At 46.3% G+C, this 16,265-nt stretch overlaps 1 protein-coding gene across 2 annotated transcripts in view; it reads right to left on the reverse strand.

Annotated features, from left to right (window-relative positions):
• Positions 1-9,826: 9,826 nt before the first annotated feature.
• The window catches only part of lca5 (lebercilin LCA5), a 167,425-nt gene continuing 160,986 nt past the window's right edge, over positions 9,827-16,265 (reverse strand). For both annotated transcript variants that reach the window (XM_038799298.1, XM_038799299.1), the window contains exon 8: positions 9,827-13,136. In XM_038799298.1, the coding sequence (XP_038655226.1) occupies positions 12,379-13,136 (758 nt within the window). In that variant the 3' untranslated portion in view covers positions 9,827-12,378. The remainder of the gene's footprint in view (positions 13,137-16,265) is intronic.

Here is a 16,265-nt window from a genome sequence, read left to right on the forward strand (position 1 = left end):
GATGTGGAAGCATTGGTAAGGGTGCAAAGGAAATTTACCAGGATGCTGCCTGGATTGGAGGATAGGTCTTATGAGGAAAGGTTGAGGGAGCTAAGGCTTTTCTCATTGAAGCGAAGCAGGATGAGAGGTGACTTAATTGAGGTGTATAAGATGATGAGAGGGATAGATAGAGTGGATGTTCAGCGACTTTTTCCTCGGGTGGATGTAGCTGTTACAAGGGGGCATAACTATAAAGTTCATGGTGGAAGATATAGGAGGGATGTCAGAGGTAAGTGCTTTACTCAGAGAGTGGTTGGGGCGTGGAACGCACTCCCAGCTATGGTAGTGGAGTCGGACACTTTAGGAAATTTCAAGCGGTTATTGGATAGGCATATATATGGAGTGCATTAGAATGATTGGGAGTAGGTTGATTTGATCTTAGTTTCAGACTAGCTCGGCACAACATTGTGGGCTGAAGGGCCTGTACTGTGCTGTACAGCTCTATGTTCTTTCAGGGGAGGTTGACGTCGCTGGCTAGACCACAATTTATTGCCCACCTCGACTTGCCCTTAAGAAGGTGGTGGTAAGCTGCATTTTGGAACCACTCCAGTCCACATGTTGTTGGAACATCTAGTGTTGTTAGGAAGTGCCAGGATTTTGACCCACGATAGTGAAGAAATGACAATATAGTTCCAAGACAGGATGGTGTGTGGCTTGCAAAGGGAATTTGGAGGTGGTGGTATTCCCATGTTTCTGCCACCCTTGTTCTTCTAGGTAGAAGAGGTTGTGAGTTTGGAAGGTACTCTAGAATGAGCATTGGTGAGTTGCTGTAGTGCACCTTGCAGATAGTATATGCTGTTGCCACTGTGTATGTTTAAGGTGGTGGATGGGGTACCAATCAATTGGGATGTTTTGTTCTGGATGAAGCTTTTGAAGTGTTCTTGGAGCCGTATTCATCCAGTCAAGAGACATGTATTCCATTGCACTCCTGACGTATGCCTTGTAGGTAGTGGATAGGCTTTAGGGAGTCAGGAGGTGAGTTACTTTCCACAGAAATCCCAGACTCTGATCTGTTCTTGTGGCCACAGTATTTATATGACTGGTTCAATTAAGTTTCTGGTCAATAGTAACCCCCAGGATGTCGATAGGAGAGCATTCGGTGATGTACTGCCATTGAATGTTGGAGGGGGCGGCGGCGGCGGGGGGGGGGTGGGGGGGGGGGGGGGGGTTGAGGGATGGTTAGATACTGTCTTGTTGGAGATTGTCATTGCCAGGCATTTGTGTGGCATGAATGTTATTTGCCACTTGTTGGACCAAGCCTGAATATTGCTCACGTCTAGTTGCATATGGACACAAACCTTTCCAGTGTATGAGGAGTTGTGAATGATTCTGAACGAGAGACCGCGAAGCCAGAGACACAAGCGCTCGGGGACCCCCCCCAACGGGACCGGCGGCCACCACGTGGTGAATGGCGAGACAAAGAGGGACTCAGGTCTGCACCAGGAAACTCCTCTCCCGTACCCTCCTGATCCAGTGAGAAGGAAGGGGAAAAAAGAGAGGAGGAAAAATAAATATAAATAAGTAAGTAAATAAATAAATAAAGAAACAAGGAAAGGGAGTAAGGAAGGAAGGGAGGAAGGGAACCAACCACAACCTCCCCCCCCCCCCCACAAAAAAAAGGAAACCCGAAGCCCGAGGCAGACCCAGCCAGAGCAGTGGAGCGGGGTAAGTGAGAGCAACCTCAGGGTAAGGAACAGCAGTTGGGAAAGAAAGAGAGACAGACAGATGGCTGGAGGAAAGAAAAACACCAAGGGAAGGGACAGCGAGACGCAAGCAGCAGCAGCAAGGGTAAGGCGCATGAGCGGCGGACACGCAGGCAGGCGGCCCCACAAGACGAGACGGAGGGACCGGCGAGCCTGAAAGGGAAAATGATGGCGGACCAAGCAGCGGAGTGTGAGCAGGACGCAGCGACCAGCATAAAGGAGGCGCTCTGGTCGGAGCTCCAAGCAACGATGAAGGAGACGACGCACAAAATGCAGCAGACCATCGAAGGCCTGGAAAGGGAAGTGAAGGCGCAGAAAACAATGATTCTGGAGTTGGAGAGGGCCGCCTCAGACCAGAGCGACAGGGTGATAACCCTAGAAGCCGAGGTCAAAAGGTTAGTAACGGCCCAGGGGAGCCTAAGAGGGAAAGTGGAGGACCAGGAAAATAGTTCCAGATAGCAGAACATTAAAATAGTGGGTCTGCCAGAGGGGATAGAGGGCAGAGACCCAATAGGCTACATCACCCAAATGATGGGCAAGCTAGTGGGAAAGGAGACATTCGCAAAGCCACCGGAAATAGACAGGGCGCACAGGTCACTCCAGCCCAAGCCCAAAACCGGGGACCAGCCCAGAGAAATTATTTCGAAGCTGCACCGGTCCCACGACCGGGAGCGAATCCTAAAGTGGGCCCGGCAAACGTAACAGAGAATGTGGGAAGGGAAGACCATAAGGGTGTATCATCTATCCAAAAAGAGGGCTGAATTCAACAAGGCAAAATCAGCACTGCACAAAAGCAAGGCAAAATTTAGGATGTTATTCCCAGCCAAACTCTGGGTAACATTTGAGGGGAAAGAACTGTATTTTAACACCCTAGCGGCGGCTGATGAGTTCGTTAGAGCGAACAGCTCTAAGAAGCCTAAAAGCAGACATAATCTACCGACAAGAGACGCACCTGAGGGAGAAAGATCGGATGCTGGTAAGGAAGGGCTGGGTGGGACAGATGTACCACTCATGCTACGGGATGGGGGCTAGGGGGATAGCAATATTAATTAGCAAAAGGATGAGGTTTACGGGAACCAAGACAGTTACGGACCCGGGGGAAGGTACGTCATGGTCAGCGGTGTCCTGGAAGGGGCACCTGTCGTACTGGTAAATGTGTACGCTCCCAACTGGGACGACTCAGAATTCATTTCCTGGCGGAAATCTCTGACCTTGACACACACCGACTGATTATGGGGGGTGACTTTAACTGTGTGCTGGACCCACTGACTGACCGATCAAACCCCAGAACGGGGAAAACGTCTGGCATGGCGTGGAACTAGGAGCTTTCATGGAACAGATGGGGGCGGTGGACCCATGGAGGTTTCTGCACCAGGGAGAAAAGGAGTTCTCGTTCTTTTCGCAGGTGCACAAGGTATACACCTGTATCAACTTCTTTGCAGTAGGGAACTCGGTGCTTCCAGGGATCACGGGAACGGACTTCTCCGCGATCGTTATCTCCAACCACGCTCTACATTATATGGATGTGAGGTTGGAGACAAGCCGGGCCCAGCGCCCCACATGGAGGCTGGAAACGGACCTCCTGGCCGACAAGGCTTCTGCCAAAAAATATCCAGGCCATAGGCGATTACGTTCGTAACAACCAAAACGGGGAGGTCTCACCCTCCATGTTTTGGGAGGCACTGAAGGCTGTAATCAGAAGAAAGATCATAGCCTACAAGGCAAGTAGAGATAGGGAAGAGAGGGTGGACAGGCAACAGCAGTGGATTCCATTCTGGAAGTCGATAGAAAGTACTCCGAGGCCCCGACCGTAGAGCTGCTGGCAGAGAGGAAAAAGCTGCAAATGGACTTTAACCTGCTGTCCACTAGGAAAGCAGTGCACCAACTCTGCCAGACACAGGGGACCTTCTACGAACACAGAGACAAGGCTGGCCGTCTATTGGTTCACCAGCTCAGAAAGCAGGCAGCCACAAGGGAAATAGCGCAGGTTAAGGATAGCAAAGGCAGATTGGTAACAGAGCCAAAGGATGTCAATTGGGCATTCGAGACCTTCTATCGGAGACTGTACACCTCAGAGCCCCCCGACGGGGATGTGGGAATGAAACAGTTCCTAGACAGACTGGAACTGCCAGTGGTGGGAGAAGACAGACGGGGGCAGCTGGAAGCACCAATAGACCTGGGGGAAATCATGGAGAGCATCAGCTCCATACAGGCGGGGAAGGCGGCGGGACCCCTTGGGTTCCCGGCGGACTTCTACAAAATATTCGCACCAGTCCTGGTCCCACACCTAAGGGACATGTTCGCGGACTCACTGGCAGGAGGCACCCTGCCCCCAATGCTAGCGCAGGCCACAATCTCACTGATACCCCAAAAAAGATAAAGACCTGACGGAATGTGGATCATACAGATCCATTTCACTGCTGAACGTGGATGCGAAATACTTGCAAAGGTCCTGGCCAAAAGGCTGTGTACTAGAGGTGGTCGCAGAGGACCAAACAGGCTTTGTCAAGGGTAGGCAGCTCACAGCGAACATCAGGCGGCTGCTGAATGTGACAATGACCCCCCCCCCCCCCCCCCCCCCGGGGAGAGAACACCAGAGGTGATCGTCTCCCTGGTCGCAGAAAAGGCCGTTGACAGAGTCGAATGGAGCTACCTCCTCGAGGTACTGGACCGGTTTGGGCTAGGAGCAGGAATCACCGCCTGGGTGAGGCTCCTGTACAACGCTCCCAAAGCGAGCGGCCGAACTAACACCACCAGCTCTGAATACGTCCAGCTACAGAGAGGAACAAGACAGGGCTGCCCGCTGTCCCCACTCTTATTCGCACTGGCGATCGAACCCCTGGCGATAGCCTTGCAGGACACAAAAAGCTGGAAGGGAATCCGGAGAGGAGACAGAGCACAGAGTCTCATTCTATGCAGATGACCTGCTCCTCTATGTCTCAAAGCCACAGGAGGGACTTAAGGAAATACTGCAAATACTGAAAGAGTTTGGAACCTTCTCGGGCTACAAGCTCAACCTGGGCAAAAGCGAGACATTCCCAGTGAATCCAAAAGGGAGAGGGACAGAGCTGAAAGGGCTCCCGTTCAAAACGGCCCAGAACAGATTCCGTTACCTGGGGATCCAAATATCTAGAGACTGGATACAGATTCTCAAGTGGAACCTGACCAGCCTGGTGGAGGGAGTAAGAAAAAACCTTCAACTGTGCGGCTCACTCCCACTCTCTCTGGCAGGAAGAGTGCAGACGATCAAGATGAACGTACTGCCAAGGTTCCTCTTCCTCTTTAGATCCATCCCGATCTTCATTTCCAAGGCCTTTTTCCAAAACATAGACAGGCTAATCATGGCGTTTATGTGGGGGGGCAAGAACCCGAGAATTCCCAAACCGATACTGCAAAGAGGGAAAGTCAGAGGGGGCCTGGCTCTACTGAACCTACAATACTACCACTGGGCAGCAACGGCAGAAAAAGTGAGTGAATGGGTACAAGAACCCGACACAGATTGTGTACAAATGGAGGACAGCTCGCTGACCTTTCGGAATTTCTCCATCTGGCGAAGATTAATCCTGTAAAGGAACAACCCTCCGGGGCCCAGGCCACAGCAGCACTCCCATCCTCCTCAACAAGGTACACAACGGGCCCAATGGTAGCGGCCACGCTGAGAACGTGGACCCAGTTGAGACAGCACTTCGGGATAACCAAAATGTCCCTTATGGCCCCCAAATGCGGCAATCACAGATTCCCCCAGCCATGCTAGATACCACCTTCAAATGATGGAGGTGGGTCGGGGGCACACTGACGGTCGGGGACTTCTACGTAGGGCGCATACTGGACGAACTGATGAAGAAGTGGAAACTATCAAGAGGACAGGAATTAAGACACCTCCAAATAAAGCACTTCCTCCGCAAAGAGACAGTAGGGTACCCCGGGCACCAGAAAGCACACTACTAGAGGACCTGATAGGCACAAACCGCGAGAAGGGGGGCTATGTGGGAAAATATACAGACACTTACTACTGGACAGAGCCCGAACACCACTGGAGGGGACCAGACACAAATGGGAGAACGAACTGGGGACAGAGGTGGGATGGGGACTCTGGAGCGAAGCACTGAGCAGGGTGAGCTCCACCTCCTCCTGCACGAGGTTAAGCCTAATGCAGCTCAAAGTGGTGCACAGAGCGCACCTGACCAGAACCCGAATGAGCAGGTTCTTCCCGGAGGGGGAGGACAAATGTGAGCGGTGCCAGAGAGGCCCGGCCAACCACACCCACATGTTTTGGGTTTGCCCCAAGCTTGCTGGGTTCTGGACAGCCTTCCCCGAGGCAATGTCCAAGGCTGTGGGGGTGAGGGCGAAGCCATGCCCAATAGTGGCAATCTTCGGGGTATCGGTGCAGCCAGAGCTACACATGGGTAACGGGGCCAACGCCCTTGCTTTTGCTTCCCTAATTGCATGCCGGAGAATCCTGCTCGGCTGGCGATCGGCAGCACCGTCCAAAGCTGCAGACTGGCTCGCTGACCTTTCGGAATTTCTCCATCTGGCGAAGATTAAATACGCCATCCGAGGGTCAGAGGAAGGCTTCCTGGATACTTGGGGGCAATTCGTCGGCCTGTTCCAAAAACCTGTTCGAGGCCAGCAACGAGGAGTAAGCCAGGGAAAAACAAAAAGATGAAGAACCAAAGGACTGCGCAACCCGGGGTGTGTGGGGGGGGGGGGGGAGGAATGGGGAAACCACAAGAGAAGAGGAAGGGTGCTGAAAACAATGGGGGGGGGGGGAGGAAGGGGGGGTATCATAGACCGATCCAAAGGGCAGCAAAATGTACATACAGTTAGTCAAATGAAGGACAAATCAAACCTCTCTGTAAAATAAAACAAATTAGCGCAGGCAAGGAAAATGTAATGTACATAAGTAACAACTGTTTATAAATATAAGAAAAGCCAATAAAAAGATTTTCAAAAAAAAGTGAATGATTCTGAACATTGAAAAGATGCAACCATCTTTTTTTTGGAATAATAATCTTTATCAGTGTCACAAGTAGGCTTACATTAAAAGCAATGAAATTACTGTGAAAAACCCCAAGTTGCCACACTCCGGCACCTGTTCGGGTACACTGAGGGAGAATTCAGAATGTCCAATTCACCTAACAGCATGTCTTTCGGGACTTGTGGGAGGAAACCGGAGCACCCGGAGGAAACCCATGCAGACTCGGGGAGAACATCCAGACTCCGCACAGACAGTGACCCAAGCCGGAATTGAACCTGGGACCCTGGAGCTGTGAAGCAACAGTGCTAACCACTGTGCTACCGTGCCACCCTTCTGTAAACATCCCCACTTCTGACCTTATGATGGAAGGATGGTTATTGATGAAACAGCTGAAGATGGTTGCATCTAGGATTCTGCTTTCAGGAAAACCAGCAGCAATGTCCCAGGACTGAGAGGATAAACCTCCAACAACCACAACCATCTTCCTTTGTGCTAGGTATGACTCTAATCAATAGAAAGTTCCCCCAACAATTCCCACTGGCTTCAATTTTGCTAGGCCTCCATGATGCCACTCTTTGTCAAGTGGTGCCTTGATGTCAAGGGCAGTCACTCTTACCTCACCTCTGGAGTTTCGCTCTGATGATTGTGAATAGACTGATGGGGTGGCAATTGCCGGATTGGATTTGCCCTGTTCTTTTGTGGACAGGACATACCTGGGAAATTTTCCACATTACCAGGTAGATGCAACGTCTAGTTGCAACTGTACTGGAACAGCTTGGCTAGAGGTGCGGCTAGTTCTGGAGCACAAGTCTTCAGTACTATTGGCCGAATATTGTCAGGGCCCATAGCCTTTGTAGTATCCAGTGGTTTCTTGATTTCATGTGGAGTGAATCGAATTGACTGAAGCCTGGCATCAGTGATGCTGGGGACCTCAGCAGGAGCTAGCGATGGATCATCCACCCCGCACTTCTGGCTGAAATTAGCTGCAAGAATTTCAGCCTTATCTATTGCACTGATGTGCTGTGCTCCCCCATCATTGAGGATGGGGATATAGGTGGAATCTCCTCCTTCAATTAGTTAATTGTTCACCACCATTCACGGCAGGATGTGGCAGGACTGCAGAGCCTGGATCTGACACGTTTGGTGTGGGATTACTTAGCTCTATCTATTGCACTACCTTCTCTTTGGCATGCAAGTAGTCCTGTGTTATAGCTTCAGCTGGTTGACACCACAATTTTAGGTAGGCTTAGTGCTGCTCCTGACATGTTCAACCTGCACTCAGCACTGAACCGGGGTTGATCTCCTTGTTTGATGGCAATGGTAGAGTGGGGGATATGCCAGGCCATGAGGTTACAGATCGTGGTTGTATACAATTTTGCTTCTGATGGCCCACAGTGCCTCAGGAATACCCAGGGTTGAGTTGCTTTATCTGTTCACAATCTATCCCATTTAGTCTCCAGAAGAGCTGTTCAGCGGTCACTCATTCCGATCAATACTGAAATGGAGAGATGCATTAGCCACAAGTAAATTAGTGAGGGCAAGGTCAAATAGGTTTTCCTTCATGTTGGTTCCCTCAGCAGCTGCAAAGACCCAGACTAACACCTGTGTACTTTTGATCTTGGACAGACATAGTGATACCGAGCCACTCTTGGTAATGGACATTGAAGTGTCCCAACCCAGGGTATATTCTGTGTCCTTGCCACTTTGTGCTTCCTCCAAGTGGTGTTCAACATGGAAGAGTTTTGATTCATCAGCTGAGGCGGGACGTTCACGTTGTAATCAGCAGGAGGTTTCCTTGCCCATATTTGACCTGATGCCATGAGACATCATGGTGTCCAGATTAGATGTTCAGAACTTCGAGGGTAACTCCCTCCCTCTCGTGCTGCCCTCTCGTGGGTTTGTCCTGTCAGTGGAACAAGCCTTCCCAAGGATGGTAATGTCAGGAATATTACCTATAAAGTATGATTCATTGAGTATGATTATGTTGGACCGTTGCTCGTCTAGTTCGTGGGACTGCTCTCCCAATTTTGGTGTAAGCTCTCAGATTTTAGCAAGAAAATCTTTGCAGGATCAACAGGGCCATGTGTGTCATTGCAGTTTCCTGGGCCGAGGTCAATGCTGGGTGGTCTATCTGGTTTCGTTTCTTTTAGACTTGATAGTGGTTTGATACAGCTGAATTGTTTGCTAGGCCATTGAGGACAGTTAAGAGTCAACCACATTGCTGTGGGTCTGGAGTCACATGTGTACCAGATCAGGTAAAAATGGCGTATTTTCTTCCCTTAAAGGACATCAATGATGGATCTTTACAAAGATTATTTGTGGTCACAACTGGACTAATTTTTAATTCCTGATTTATTAATTGAATTTAAATTCCAACAGTTTCTGTGGTGGGATTTAAACCTTTATCCCCACGGCTTTAGTCTGTGGCCCCTGGATTACTAGTGACAATACCATAATGCCTCCGCCTCCCTAATTTCTCTTGAATTGAACATTTCAGAGGACAGTTAAAGGTCAACCACTTTGCTGTGGGTCTGGACTCACTTATAGACCAGGTGAAGCAAGGATGGCAGATTTCCTTCCCTAAAGGAGGGAACTATATGGGTCGTTACGAGAAAAAAGATCATTTCGTGGTCACCATTAGAGACCAGCTTAATATTCCAGATTTATTAATTGAATTTAAATTGCACCAGCTACCACAGTGGGATTTGAACCCAGGGCATTAGCTTAGGCCTCAGGATTACTAGTCCAGTGATATTTCTACTATGCCACCATCTCCCCATGATGTAAGCCATCAGGTCCCAGGGATTCGTCGGATTTTAGTCCCTTAAATTTCTATGCTGATATTAATTTCCTCACGCTTTCTAGCCCCCGAGTTACCATCTATTTCTGATGTAACAGTAATAACAGATAATTTAGAAAACGACAAATTAAATTTGAGTCTTGATCAACAGTGAAGGAAGAATGAATGGATTTTGCATATGTTAACATTTTCAGTATTGAACTTGCCAGCAACTTCCACTCCAGGGAGACAGTAATTTTGTTCGTGGGACATGTTAAATTACGGTATAAAGTCATCTAGAGCAATAAATCAGGCAAAACAAATTGTATCGTATCTGCACAATTGAAATTTACTTTGAAGAGCATATTATATAACTTGTAGCATTGTACTGAGGTAAGCAGAAATTAAATGATTTCAAATAGTATAAAAATACAATGTGGCAATAAATAAGCACTTAAAACTACATGACATTTTCTTTGGAAATTGTGCAATTGTATATAGTAATTAATATGCAGTTTCTGAAACTGTGTCTACTGTTAAGAACTAATCAAACAGTGCCTTATAAGAAAATGATTTTGCTGTTAAACAGAACATTTTGAACCACATTTTTAAACGGTTACAAGAGTAAAATGAATATTTAATCGACTAGATGCTCACATTTGCGAATAATTATTCTAAGAAAATACCACTTGCTAAAATAATAAAATACTAGCAAGTTCCCTCAAGACAATTATGGCTTGCTATGCTGTTGCCAACCTTGAAGGCAAGCGCTACACAGCATGATTTAAAATGACTAGGCAATTTAAAATCCTTTTCACTTCCCTACATAAAATCTTTACTCAAATGATGGCATAACACATGACAGATGCACATTAATTGCTCCAGAAAAGTTACTTTATCAAATGCATTAATCCAACCAAAAGGCAAGTCAAATACTTTAAGGAGGTCAATGCATTTACATTGCAATTTGCTCTGCTCTTGGCCTTTATTGTTTTTTGCGAGTTCAGTCCAAATAACAATGATCTTTTCTTTTGAATTCAATATCGGCATTAAGCATTTTCCCTAATGTTTTTTCACTTCATAATGGGGGAGATTTCTATGGAACATCAGAGCACACCCGATATTAACAAAATAGTTGGAGCACAAGCCTGTATAATAGCTTGTCCTTATTTTCCTTCTAAATAAATTAATAGTGCAATTCTGCCCAATTGTACACAGACCCAGTAAAATCTCCCCTATTGTATACTGCACATAAGAAGTAATTCAGATTTGTAAAATTGTCAGTAAACTTGAGATATGCAATAATGCAGAAAACTGATTGGAGGTCAATTTCCATTTTGAAAATGCACTGTCAAAACTATCCATACGTACTACATCTGAGACATACAAAATGTATTGCAACAGTCAGATTTGTTGATTGTTAGATAAGACATTTTCCTTATTTGGCCTGTTGAACTCACATTTCCAGTCCCAGTGGTGGAGGCTTATAATAACAGGAGCCAGGTTTTGGGAACCATGAGTCGGGCCATTTTCCAATGTTGCGTTCCCGACATCTACAGGTTGGAAGATGCCCACAAGGTCTCCAGGTGTTGGGTGGGAGTCAACAACGCTACACCCAGGAGCAGACCTGAGGTTGTATTGGCAGCGTGGAATTGGCGTGTCGGGCTTGTCAGAAGGCCCATCTCGGTTCACTGGGGCAAAGTCCTAGTCCTGCACATGGTGCTAGACCCTACCTCTCACCCCCTGTACACCATCATATCCTCCATGCCTCATCATATTCCATAACCCTTCCACCCCACCCCCATCATATCCTCCATGCCCTCTTATCTCCCCTTCTAAAACACCTATGTATCCTCCGTAAGCACTCTTCCAGTATTCATTCTGCTTCCACTATGTACAGTACAAATGAGCCATATCATAAGACTGGAAAGTGGTTGAAATGTTCCTGAAACTGACTAAATAGGCAAACAGACGGTGGAAAATCTTCTTTGATAAAAAGTGCTCCTTTTACAACCTCATAAAATTGTCAATCAAGCATTGCCTACAGAACCGAATACATGAGACAGTTTTGGAGGTGAGCCAATGATTCTTAGTCATATATGTTTTTACAAATGGCATTAAGAATGTTTGGCTGAGCTCCAAGACTGACTAAAGCATTCAGCCCTGCAGGCAGTGTTTACACAGCCGTGAAGAGGAGTGTTAGCTTTGCCTGACTTAACACTTTTATGCGGTTGTTTTTCTTTAGTTGAAGTGGTTTTTCAATGCCTTTTGTTAATTTGGACAAGATGAAGAAATATTAAGAGGACTTGTGCTTTTTTCTATGAATTACTGTGTTTGACTGACACTTTTATGAGGTTGAAAGAGGAACAATTTTTAGGGCGAACACCAAGATGTTGATAAGACCAACACTACATGCATTCAGTGACAGGTAGACCAGGAGAATTGCAGGATTTAGTTGGATATCTATCAAATCCAGCAGTCCTCTGGAAACCAACATCCAAAACAAATATTAAAAGGGGAGATTAGCACATTTCCCAGACACGAAGAAGAAAATAATGTAGAAGCATCTATTTTTCAAATAAAGTAGGTGAGCCTGGAAGGCAGTAAAGACAATGAACATTCAAAATGGAGGAACGGACCTTCAAGCAGCAGGCATTTTATAACTCATTAATTTTAGAACTTGGAAATAACAAGAGACAAATACATTGTATTGATAGAATCAATGTCTTACACTCCGACTTGTAACAAACATAGCGAAATGAATCAGTGAGGTTCCTCATATTTTGGAAGGTTTTGTTGAAGTTATGAGAATTTGAACATTTTGATAATATCTTTCATGTGAATGCTCCAGATTGTAAATTCATATTGTAACCTTTGTTTTACAGTACTACCTCTTCTATCTCATCCTCGAGTGAATCAATTGATTTTATTGCTGGCTTAATTGAGGTGTACTTAGAATAGTGATGATTGGAGCTGGTGACGCCATCACTGGAGATGGAATCATGATTATCGTTTTTCTTCGTGGGTACGCTTGTTTTTTCCCAAGGAAAAGGGTTGTTATCCCATTTAGATTTGTCTACCGCAGGGGATATTACAAAATTCTCTTCCTTAGAGGTGAAGCCAGTGGCATCTCCAGAACCGAACAAGTGATCCATCAAATTAGACTTTCTGTCTCTGAATGGAAGGTCGTAATGTCCATTCATTTGTTCCTCTTTTCCACTGTTCTTCTGATCTATTAGTCCAGACCTCCCACTTCCTTTCCCAAAAGATGGTGCATACATGCCAAAGCTCAGCCCATCATTGAAATCTTTGGTCCTGGTACTTCTGCGAACATAACCCTCTGTTGGGGTATTCTCAACTGATTTGAGAAAGTTGTTGGTTTTTTGCAATAGTTCTGGGGAATCACGGCTTTTCAACATTTCTGCAGAAAATGGGGATAATGTGTTTTCATGCGGCGAGAACAAGGAACTTCCATTAGCCTCTTCGTCAATCTCTCGCATCTTTGCCAACAGAATATCTTTCTTGTGTCTCTCATCTATTTTTGCCAGGCTTTGGTGCTCACCCTCTCTTGTACTGGTTTCTTTTTCTCTCCTATCTTTATCCTCTCTTTTTCCTTCCTGCTCTTCACGTTCCCATTCTGCAACTGCATAAAACAGTTTGTGGTGATATCAATTCCAGAATTCTGAAAAGAATTATGTGCAACCATTTGACTTTGATAAAACTTAAATTTGCCAAATTATACACAAGAGAAAAAGGGCAACATTTATATCAGACCTTTTGTAACCTCAAGATGTTCCAAAGTGCTTTACACTCAATGAAGCATTTTTAAATTGTAGTCACTGCTGTAATGTAGGAAATGTAGCTGCCATTTGTGCACAGTAATCTCTCACAAACAGCAATGAAATAACTGACCAGATCACCTGTTTTTGGTATTGTTTGAGGGAGAAATATCAAAATGATAGTTTAGTACATCATAATTTGGCGTACTCTGCTTGTGCCAGCTTTATAAAGAGGTATCAAATTAGATTCACTCTTCCACACTTCCCTTAAGAGTTCAGTAGTGTTTTTACCTTTCAAGTTTATATCCAACGTCTTTTTGAAAGTTACTATCCACCAGCTTTTCAAAAGGTGTATTTCTGATAACCATTTACTGCATTAAAAATTCACCGTAAGTCCACATTTTTCTTTTGTTGACCATGTCAGTGAAAATATTTTCTTTTTATTTACTATATCCAAACCCTTCATAGTTTTGCTTCTGCTCTTAATATTCTCTGTTCCAAGAGGAATAATCTCCACTTTCCTACTTCCTCCACATTAATGAAGTCCCTCATCCCTTGTATTAATCTAGTAAACCTCCTCCGCACTCTTTCCAAGACATAGGCAAATATGGGCCGGGATTCCCTAAAAACGCGGCTAAGTGTTTCTCGTCGGTGTCGACGGGCCTCTTGGACCAATGATTCTGTAGCCCACAGGGGGCCAGCACGGCGCCGGAGTGCTTCGCGCTGCTCCAGCTGTTGTACACGGCCCTTCACTGCTTCCGCGCCGGCGCCGCGCAACATGGTGGAGCAATACAGAGGGCCGGCGCGGAAGAAGGTAGGCCCCGGGCCTGGCCATCGTGGAGGCCCCTCCCCTCCCCCAGAGACTGATACCCCCGACCCCACCAAGACGGCCACCGCAGCCGCGACACCCAGTTGCAACCGGGTGGAGCCATACGTGAACCACGCCGGCGGGAACTCGGCCAGTTGACCGCGGAGAATCACCGCGTGGGCCTCTGTCAACGGCCTCCGACCGGCGCCGCGCTGACTGCTCACGCAAGTGACTTTCTCCGGTCGCTGGAGAATCGCGTCCCGGCGTCGGACCCGATAGCGGGTCTGAGGTCCCATTCTCCGCCCGATTTCGGCACGGAGGCTCGGAGAATCCCGGCCACGGTGCCCAGAATTGAACACCATATTCCAGCTGAAGTCCAAGCAATATTTTATAAAGATTTACCTTAATTCTACTGTTTTTGTGCTTAATGGTTTTTATCCTTTTCTTTATTTGGAGAATCAATTGTTCACCAGTAGATTCTGATGAATCAACCTCTTTGGGACTGAAAGTGAACTACAAGTATGGAGTCTAATTATTTCAGGTTTTGATTCCTGTTAGTATCATAGAATTTACAGTGCAGAAGGAGGCCATTCGGCCCATCAAGTTTGAACCGGTCCTTGGAACGAGCACCCTACCGAAGCCCACACCTCCACCCTATCCCCGTAACCCAGTAACCCCACCCAACCCTTTTTTGGTCACTTAGGGCAATTTATCATGGCCAATCCACCTAATCTGCACATCTTTGGACTGTGGGAAGAAACTGGAGCACCCGGAGGAAACCTACGCAGACAGGGGGAGAAAGTGAAAACTCCACACAGAGTGACCCAAGCCAGGAATCAAACCTGGGACCCTGGAGCTGTGAAGCAACTGTGCTAACCACTGTGCTACCGTGCCCTCCAGAGACTTAATTAAAAAAATAACTTTTTCATCATCGCTTTTTTGCTCTATTTTAATTCAATCTCAGATTATGGGGTGGGCTATTTAGGACTGAGATGAAAAAACATTTGTTCACTCAGAAGGTGATGAACCTGTGAAATTCTTTACCACAGAAGGGTGTGGAGGACAAATCACTGAACATATTTAAGAAGGAAATAGATAGATTTCTAGACTCGGAAGATGTCAAGGGGCATAGGGAGAGCACTGGAGTATGGTGATGAGATAGGTCAGCCATGATCATGTTGAATGGTGGAACAAGCTTGAAGAGCCGAATAACCTATTCCTGCTCCTATTTTCTTGGTTTTAAATCTTTCCTTTCGCTGTCTGCATCTGATTCACTATTGAATTTAAGATTCTAACTTACATTTCTTCAATTCAGACTTTGCACTGCTCATTTCACAATATTTAAATCAGATTGGTCGACTGCCTAGTTCACTCAGAACACTTTGTGACGGTTGCATTGTTTTCATCTTTTACTGACAGCAACCTGCCATGTGAAATATCATGAAGAAATAAACAGGCAGCAGCAAATCAAAGTAACAGTGAATCTGGGGAACCAGTTAAGTACACCGCCTGTATAAATCTTGTGCCAAAGTGACAATTGTTCAACTAACAGTTCTACAGTATTTCTAATAGGAAGTTGTCTATAATTAGACGTCAGTTGTAACAAACATGAAACAACCTGTTGTTTATATATTGAAATTCAAAAACATGATTTTGGCAACATTTGGACGATTGCTAGCTTGCTTAACACAACCAATTATTTGTTCTAGAAATTTCTCATTGTTCTAGAAATTTACTCTCATTAAGGTCTGCAATGTCAATTTACGGTCTTCATGTATCCATTTAATTTGAGCTATCATGCAGTGGTGATGGACGTGAAGAAGGCGTTCAACCGGGTGAAGTGGGAATATCTGTGGGAGGTGCGGGAGCGGTTTGGGTTCAGGCAGGGGTTTGTCGATTAGGTCCGACTGCTGTACAAGGTACCGGTCGCAAGTGTGCAGACAAACCAATTGAGTTTGGAATATTTTGGGCTGCATCGGTGGACGAGGCAGGGATGCCCACTCTTCCCGTTGCTCTTTACTTTGGCAATAGAGCCACTGGCAATGGCGCCTAGAGCATCGAGGGATTGGAGATTGATTTTGTGTATGTGAGTGGGGGTGAGGGGGAGGGGGGGTGGTGTACAGGGTCTGTACACAGATGATCTGCTGTTATACATTTCAGACCCATTGGGTGACAATTT

This window comes from Scyliorhinus canicula, chromosome 6, assembly GCF_902713615.1.
Source record: "Scyliorhinus canicula chromosome 6, sScyCan1.1, whole genome shotgun sequence".
Taxonomy (NCBI): domain Eukaryota; kingdom Metazoa; phylum Chordata; class Chondrichthyes; order Carcharhiniformes; family Scyliorhinidae; genus Scyliorhinus; species Scyliorhinus canicula.